Source organism: Sinocyclocheilus rhinocerous, unplaced genomic scaffold (genome assembly GCF_001515625.1).
Source record: "Sinocyclocheilus rhinocerous isolate Xijiao unplaced genomic scaffold, SAMN03320098_v1.1 scaffold681, whole genome shotgun sequence".
In the NCBI taxonomy this organism is placed as follows: Eukaryota; Metazoa; Chordata; class Actinopteri; order Cypriniformes; family Cyprinidae; genus Sinocyclocheilus; species Sinocyclocheilus rhinocerous.
The window spans coordinates 1,728,188-1,737,833 of NW_015641029.1; the positions used below are offsets into that span (position 1 = coordinate 1,728,188).

The window sequence follows — 9,646 nt, forward strand, 5'->3', positions numbered from 1 at the left end:
TTTTACATGTGATTCAGAGCGTGGTCACGCTGAAGGCGTTCCCAAAGCGTTTTCCGATGCAGCTCGAGTTCCTGAAGGGGAACGTCTCCAGGTTACGAATGTAACCATGGTTCCCCGAGGGAACGAGATGCTGCATCTCAGTGCCATACTTCCGGCATCCCTGTGAGCGCTTGCTTCATTCCTAGAAGCTGACGCCGGTTCCACTGCACGTGCTTTTATAGCTTCCTGGTCGCAACGTCACCCGCCCATGATGTCTCGCCCATCTATTGGACTAATTTCATATGTGATTCAGAGCATGGTCATGCTGGGGGCGTTCCCAAAGCGTTTCCGACGCAGCGTCTCGTTCCCTCAGGGAACCATGGTTACATTTGTAACCTGGAGACATTTTATCAGTATAAATATCTATTCTATTCTAGTCTACATATACAGTACACCTGCAAAATCCAACTTGATTTTCTGTTCTGTGTAGTATTAATCTTGACCTACTTGTTCAGATTGGTGCTACATGATTATCACATGTACTTATAATGACTTGGCCTGACCATGGCATTTACACACACGCACGCACGCACGCACGTACGCACACACGCACACACACACACACATTTCCTCTGCCAACATATAATATTGAAGGAACAGTTCACCTAAAACTGTTACAAAACTGTTAACTGCTGCAACCAGATTTTTGAGAACACAGTCAGTGAGCTGAACTGAAGAATTCTCCAGAAGTCAGTCTGATTCATGATTGAGGGTTCATGATAGAGCGCGTTGGTAATATGCGCCTATAGGCGGGTTCACACGCGCGTACACTTTGCTTATTACACACACAGGGATGCGCAGCAGCACACAAAAAAATTTTTAAATGAAAAATTAAAGGTTTAAAATGTAAAAGATTATTATTGTGTACATAAATATAAAAATGCCTACATGTCATAATGGATAGTCTTTGCATGTTTCAGAATTACGCGCACAAGCAGATCCGTTCCCTCACTAGAGAAGCGTTCAGTTTTTCCGCTTGTAAATTCCGCCATGTAAATAGCGAATCCGCCATGGCGCGAGCGCAACTGGCTTTTAAAGGGAATGGGAGATGAGACTCTGATTGGTTTATTGCACGTTATGCCCAAAACACACCAATTACTCATTAAGAGAATAGGGAAAACTCTTTTAGACCATGCGCCCGGTGCGTCGACCATTTATCCCGTCCTTAAACTAGCAAAAGTGGATTCGGACACACCCTAAGCTCAATTGCGCCGTGCGCTTTAGACCATGCGCTTAGATCGTTAAAATAGGGCCCTTTTTGAAGTAGATCAACCAGTTTCATTAAAAAAATTATATTCACTTCATGGGTTCAAAAGACTTGGACTCTTATCATGATTTGCCATAATTTTTTAATGATTAAAAGCTTCGCAGTCCAGTACAGTTCTTCAAAAATTGTGATTTTGCATTTCATGCATAAAGGTTGGACAATTCAGCAATGCAAGAGGGGTAGAATTTTCATGTTTGTATATTCTGATGCTATTCTACAGCTGTTCCATTCACGGCTAAATGTATTGACATATTTTAATATAGATTCAAAAACTAGTGGTGCTGAACAACCATTTTGTTGTTTGTATCATTCTCTAACTTTCCCTAAGCTAGCATAACTTAATAAGACTCAGAATCACACACACACACACACACACACACCATCAGCTCATTTAACAGGAGAGTCCAGCTGGAAAATTTTGTCCTCAAGCGTCATTCCTCTCTTTCTGTCCTTTATGCTTTCTCTCCCTTGCTTAGACACAAACAAACACATATTCCCTCTCTCTATTTCTCTGATTTGACAACCTTCCATTTCCTGTACAAACTGCTTAGTTCCGCTTATAGTCGCTCTCTCAGTGCTGCTGTTCTATGACCATCCATTATCAGGATAATTGAAAGTTGACATCAACATACATAATGATCTTAGCTGAACTTGTTGTGTTGCTCTTAAAGGAACAGTTAAAAAAAATCATCACCCTTATGTTGTTCAAACCTCTGGTATTTTTCCTGGGAAAATAGAATATATCTTAAGAATTATTTTCCAATGAATTTACCTAGACGCATGACCTGCCACAGTCTAATCGGTCCTGCCACAGTTTCATGATAAACCCAAAATATATTTACACTTCTCATAATAACATAAAAGTTAACATTGCATTTTGCATCATAGCTTTGGCAAAGCATGTCAATCAAACTAAAATCAAAATTGTGATATTGCTTAGTGTGCATATTAAATACAAAAGGCTGCAGTTTAATTAAGTGTATAGACTGTTGCACAGTCTATACCAGTGTTCCAGCGTGATGTGAGGCATTGTGTTCATTTACACGTGAACAGCTCATGAACTGCTATTTACACATGTAAAATTGTCACTGTAAATGCAGCAAACTCCATCTCTGCATGCCCTTTGAGTTTAATGTGCATTATGTGCACTAGTTATGGTTTATTTTCACATTCACACAGTTTCCAAGATTTTTGTGAACAGTTGATTACAACATTTCACTAGATTTCCAATAAGAAGTGTTTGTAAACCTGTTGTCACAGAAACTTAAAAGTCATATGGTCCATTATGTTAGGCTATATATATATATATATATATATAGCCTAACGAAATGGACCATATATATATATATATATTTGATCTGAGAGCTATGGCTAAGGGGAATATAATATGATATAAGTGTATATAATGAGATAAATTTAGGACTGTTCATTTCTCATTGGGTTCTACAGAAAAAAAAACAGGATACGAGTTTGGTACAACATAATGGTGAGCAAGTAATGGCAGAATGTTCATTTTTGTGTAAAATATTCCTGTAACAAACGCCCCATGCATACTGTCCTGTTTTCTGGAAAGGGCATAAATGAGGGTAAAATGGAATGTCAAAAACACAGTGTTCTCCCCTCTGTAACTGATCTTATGCTCTGTTAACCTCATGCTCTCAAACACATACTACACGCTACACACACACACACACCTCGTTTCAGGGAGAGGACCTCAATAATGAATGGGCAGATAAATGAGTTTCCCTTAAAGCCCTCTGGACAGAAAGACAAAGAGAGCACGAGGCATGGTGGAAATTTTTTCCTTTTTCAATCAATGTTGTACCAATGTTTTTTCAATGTAATAACATTTTTATCACTGCCATAAAATGTTTAATCAATGAGGAGAAGAGAGGAGAAGAGAAGAGAAGAGAAGAGAGAAGAGTGATGTATGTCATTAATAAGTAGTGCTCTGTCTTCATGTTAACAGTGATTCATTTTAACACAGAAGAATGTGGCTGTGATGAATAAATCAGAAAGCCTACGGTCAGATTAATGTATGTATGTGATGGGTTTGAGTTTAATGTAGAAAGACAGATGTGTGATCATGTTACTGGTAATGCGCTTCTACAGAGCTCTCACAGCACTTTTAAGCTCAATAATAGTTTGGTTTGGGTGCCTATTGTAGAAAGGTATTCAAATAAAACCACTCACCGGTCTCGAGTCTCACGGAGGAGCTCCGGAAGGATAAAAGGGAGGAGTGACGACAGTGTCGGAGGAGAGAGGACCAGGCCTGGATTTTATTTTGCGTTTTGTGTGCGGCAGTCGTCCGCGAGGGGCTGCCGCTTTACTTTCGTTTTGTGTTTGTTTATTTGATTAAAGTTTTGTTTAAGTGTTCGCCGGTTCCCGCCTCCTTCTTCCCGTGACTACGAACTTTGTTACAATAATTAATAGAAAATATAAATTAAAAATACAATTAAATACAGTATACTGTTCCACACTATGAAGAAGAAAAATTATTCTCAATATCTTTTTCTCATCGATTCCTCTTTTATTCAGACAACCACAAACACTTAACACACTATTAACACACTGTTGACTTTGGCAAGGTAAGTGTGAAGTGAACAATCTCATTCCACACTCACTGACTACAATATACTACATCTTCACACCTCCATATCTCCTTATGTTCATTTCACCCCCTCTCTCTGTGGGTTGTTTATTATTGCTGGTATAAGCAGATGATCAGGATCTGTGCGAACATGAGAACACACAAAATCTCTGATTACATTCAGCTTGTTTTTCAGGTCAGTGCTGTACCATGGGAATGAGTCAACCCTTACTAATGGCCTTTAGCCAAAGGAGAAGATTCACTCTGATGCTTTCTTCACACAAACAAACACACTGACTCTTAAACATTACATTTTCATACCTTATACACAAAGACTGCACAGGATGTTAGTGCAAGAAGTTCACAATACATACAGTACTCGATCTATTCGTCAACCCATTTACAGTATCCATTAATGCTCCACAATGGTTCTTCAGGATTTTACATGAGACAATCAGTGTTATTTTAGTAGTATTTATAAATGTATTGTATTGTATGTATTGATTTTTTAAAAATTTGTATATTTATTTTTGAAGTTTTCATTTTAATTTTAAGTTTTAGTAATTTTGCTATGCACTTTGTAATATATCTATCTAGCTTTTTCAGTTTTAATTTTAGTAATTTTAGTACTTCAGCTTATTTCAGTTAGTTAACAATGCAACATTTCAAATTTTTGTTTAAGTTTGTCATTTATTTTTTATTTCACTTACCAATAATGATTTGTAATAGAACAGCACAGCACAGCAACAAAACAAAACAAACATAAACCAAGCGGATTTGGGTCAAAATTGGATGCATGACCTTTGACATGCACAACAAAATACGTGGGAAGCATTCTTTCCCTTTTAAAATTTAATAACCTCTTTTTTTCTATCCAAACTATGTATTGTTATATGGTTAGATGCATTATCATTTTTTCCTGCAGTCCATGATCCTATCAGGATAGACCTGTGACTCAATTTTGGGTCGCAACCCACTAGTTGAGAAGCACTGCATTAACGTAGAAACACAGCGCATATACATGACTGTACACACACGCTCTTGTTTTTCATTTCGCTGCTGATTCAAGCAGAGCAGAGTTTCAACATAAGAACAGTGATTCATGCTGGGAGAACAAATCTATAAGCAACACTAACATGGAAACCCAGAGAGGGAGAGAGAGGAGGGGGCATGAGGACAGAATAAGACAGAGAAAAACAATACAACAGGCTGATAGAATGAAATGAGCAGAGACGACAGGGAGTAGCGGTGTTTGTGTGTGTGTCTGTGTGTTTTACACTCACAGGGTTGAGAAGGACGGTCAGAAACAGCTCTCCTCCTCGTATGCTTTTGTCCAGTTCTTTAGGGCCTCCCGGATACTCTTTATAGAAGATGGTGTGTGTGAATAAACCACATGTCTGACGGGGCAGCACCTGCTCACACACACACACACACACACACACACACAGAGTTTAAGGCTACAAAGAGTTGCAGTCAATACAGTGCAAACCAAATTATGAATCTTTTAATGGTGTATTAATAAACTCTGTCGTTTATCGTCTAATACTGCCAGTTTGAGTTCTACACATGACATTTTATTAGGGCTTATGTCAATGTATCTGTATTCAAGTGTTGCGAGGAAACAACTTCATATATATTCATCCATTCACTTTCTGTCTAGATCAGTCAAAGAAAACATAATCATTTCTCAGTGGGAAAAAGCTGAATGCTCCAATAAAATATGTGGCAAACAGGCAAAGACTGACAAGAAGAAAAGAGAAAGAGAATAAAAAATATACTGTGACTCAATTTGACAAAATTACTGCTTGGCAACTACAGAAAAACTGCTGTCTCCTTTTCTAGCTCATGTCCAGGTACAGTAAAGCACATTACATATGTGTATTTTGACAAAACAACTGCTCTTTTCGATGTAATTACAAAAAGAATGTGACTGAGGCTTTCAGGTTTCAATATAAGGATACAAACGTATCATAAAAGTAGTCTATGAAATTCATTGTGCAGTATATTCTAAATGTTCTGAAGTTGTGAAATAGCTTTGTGTGAGGAACATATTGAAATTTAATTTGTCATTCACTAGAAAAATTCACTAGAAATCTAGACTGCTTTTTTTGCAACTTTTGTCCTTTTTGAGGCTTGAAATTTGCTAGTTGTCATACAGTATTGAAGTAAGAAAATAATATGGTTCGGAACAACATGAAGGTCACTAAACATAAAGGTTTTAATTTTTTATTTTAAGTTTCCTTTAATATCTCAACTTTTCCCCTTAAAGCAATGAGATTAAATGCAGTAGCCCCTAACTGCAGAACACAAGATCCAGGGGACGTGGTTGGATCCACATCTAGGGGGTGGAGATTGGTAGGTTTAGGGGTGGAGACGGGTAGGTTTAGGTATATGTAAGGTGGGAGGAGTTGGATCTAGATCCAACCACGCCCCCTGGATCTTGTGTTCTGCAGTGAGGACCATCTCATTAAATGGAAAGGAGATTTTTCTTTGCATTTTCACATTTCTTGAACATTTGTCATCAGATTCTTCCAAGAACAATTTATCTTATATCGGCTAATTTAAAGCAGCACAACATTTTTGAACATTGAAAATAATAAGACATTTTTTCTTGAGAATCAGAATATTAGACTGATTATGTGACACAGAAGACTGGAGTAATAGCTGCTGAAAATTCAGCTTTGCCATCACATGAATGATTTACATTTTAAAATATATTAAAATAAAAATGGTTATTTTAAATTGAAATTACATTAGATAAGAGACTTTCAAAAACATTTTTTTAAATCCTACAAACTCCCGACTTTTGAACAGTATAGTGTATGTCTGACATATTGAACTTGTACTTCCTCTGACAGGCAAGTTGAGAGACGCTGGTACATTTATAAGAACCAACAGTCAATTTCTCAACACTGTAACAGTGTGTAAATATCAGAGAGGCAGCTAGACTCCTCCAACAAACTGCTAAAACAGCAAAATCTATTACATTAACACACCCACAAACACACTGGGCTCTAATGCACTGATAAGAGCTTTCATCACCCATATGCTTGTTTTCGGACTGCTTGATTGAGCTGGAACAGATCTTTGGGACTCTTTCCAATCTTTCCATCTAACTTAAACTTAATTGCTTTTCCCACTTTAACATCTCTCTATGTGTATTATTGTGTGGCACGCATGTTCACGTGTGCTGTTGCTGAAACTATGCACACACACTTGACGGGCAAAGAACAATTGTACTGTACACATGTAGTCTTGATTTAATATTTTAATCTATCCATCTTCTAAAATTCAATGCAGTGTAAACACACTAAATTGTCTGTCCCACCAGCATGCCTGGAGAATTTATTAAACTCTATTCATGTGCTCCGTCCTTCCTGTTCGCTTTTCTGCCACCCACCTTCCCTGCCATTTCTTCTCAATGAATGTAACTTGCCCTGTCAGTATATTATTGTGGTGGTTTGTGAAAGAAGCAGTTAGTTCTTTGGCCCGCTGTCGACTTGCTGTATTGTGGTGCCAGATCAGACTGTAACACTCTGACATGCTTCATAGCCCCATGGATCCACACTCAACAGTATTCAGTGCTCTGGATCTCTGATCTGAGACCTGTCATGCTTGCACCGAGGAGGCCAGTAGTTAGGCCACAGGTGTTCGAACAACTGACCTAAAACCTGTTTTGGTGCATCTGCTAAATAAAAAAAGCCAGAGATTTGGGCTCACAAACACCTGCTGCAAAACATCTGTCTTTGGCTAGATTCAGAACACTCATAAAAAGAGATGATGATGACAGCTAAATTGCATGCAAAAAAATCTGATCTGAGTTAGGCCTGCCAAAGTTTGTTCTTTTGTATTGTGAATGAGGAAAAAGTGTCACATCTCTAATTCACTAGAAAGAACAAAGAAAGACATGTTGTAGTGGGCTGGTGCTCTAACAAAAGAGAGTACTCTTTGTTTGTCTGAACTTCAAAAACAAGGCACAAGTATTCATAAGAACCAAATAAAGGGTGCATTATTTCCTGCTGTTTCATGAAATTGATTGCACTGTGTTTCAAAAACTAATTTTCTTAATCCGTATCAGTTTTTTTTCAGTAAAATATATAAACAGCTTAAAATAATCTAATTTACTAAAATTGCATAAAGGATTAAAAGTTGTTTTATTTTTTACAAATGGGCAAATTGCTTTTTCTGTTTCATGCATAAATCTAACAAAATCTAGTTAGGTTTATGTTTTGTCCTCAATGAAAACAATTTGGCAATGGACCTTTATCACACTTCCTATATCCTGTAAGTGAAGCACTGTATCGCCACTTCCGGTCCCATCGCAACGCAGTCAAAACTAATGGGCGAATCTTCTCTTTCCTTTCTTTCGCCGGTGTTACTGCAGCATACCTGGCTGCTTTTATTCTAAACATCGACACACTGCCTCAGTTTTCACGATTTCCTGACACAACACGGATGAGATGCGATGGGATGAATTAAGGTCCTTCTAAAATATTACGCGGGAGCACGTTCGCGTGGAGTATGCATTTCGAAACTGAGGATGTTTAGGGCTACATCTCATATCACCTGCTGAAATGTTCGTATTAAAATATTTACCTTCCAAATGTGCATTCTGAATAAATAAATTTATTTCCCAACTAACCTGCTGCAGTCAAGTTCGTCTTCTTATTAACAATGTTTTTCTCTTACTGATCATATTTCATACCTGTTTACTTTTTTAAAATGAATTTGACTGATAAACACCCTTACAAAAATTTACCATGGTTTTACTATAGTAAATATAGTAAAAAAATAGTATTTTTTTCCGCGTACTGATTTCCATTTGTATTGCCACAGTTTTACTACAAGTGACCGGTGTTTTGTTTTGCTCTCTCCTCTGCGCTTCCACGGTCATCACTTCCGCGTTCATCACTGCGTTTTCCTACATGCTAAGTCATCCGCTGGACGCCACTCTCTCGTGAATGCGTGTATGCCAGTTAACGGAAGCTAGAGATTAAGGTTTATAAAGTTGTAAATATGGATATTTTTCTTACACAAACGCATCGCGTCACTTCAGAAGGCCTTTATTAACCCCCCGGAGCCGTGAGGACTTCTTTTATAATGGATTGGTTAAATTTTTTGGACTTCAAATTTTGGGCTACCATCCACTCCCATTATAAAGCTTGAAAGAGCCAGGATGTTTTTTAATATAACTCCGATTGTATTCGTCTGAAAGGAGAATGTCATATATATATAGATCGACCGATTGATAGGCCGGCCGATTAATCGGCCGATTTTTGGCATTTTTAAATTAATCGGCATCGGCCGATTGTGCTGCAAATTAGGCCGATTTATAGGCAAGGCACATCTGCGGGCAGCTAAGCGTTGTTGTGGAACGCCGGAGAGGAGAATCTCTCTCTGGCTGCGTGAGAGATGGAGCAACTCACACGCTGCAGCCGTTCTTGTTCATACACAGCTTCAACTAATGATGGCAAGGGCAAAACAGACCGTTTCGAAAGTGTAATTACGTTTTACCATACTAGAATTGATGCCGGAAAGTTATTCTATTCATAAGTGCAACAAGTCTTGCATGTGAAAATAAAAACACATGCAATTCAGACGAAACTTCTGGGCTGATTATAATGTGCACGTTTTCTAGTGAAATACTGAAAGAGCTTATTTCTAGCAGGTAAGCCCTAAAGGAGCAAATTCTAGCGACGTTGTTGCAAATGTCGCGCTGCGAGTGTGGCTCGTGAAGGGGATCTTGGACG

General features: G+C 38.1%; 1 protein-coding gene across 1 annotated transcript in view; it reads right to left on the reverse strand.

Moving 5' to 3' along the window:
• LOC107754165 (bifunctional heparan sulfate N-deacetylase/N-sulfotransferase 4-like) overlaps window positions 1-9,646 on the reverse strand; it is a gene marked incomplete at its 5' end in the record, with an annotated part of 40,417 nt that overhangs the window by 25,528 nt on the left and 5,243 nt on the right. Inside the window, 1 exon segment of the mRNA XM_016570529.1 lies at window positions 5,180-5,308. Within this exon segment, the coding sequence (XP_016426015.1) occupies window positions 5,180-5,308 (129 nt within the window).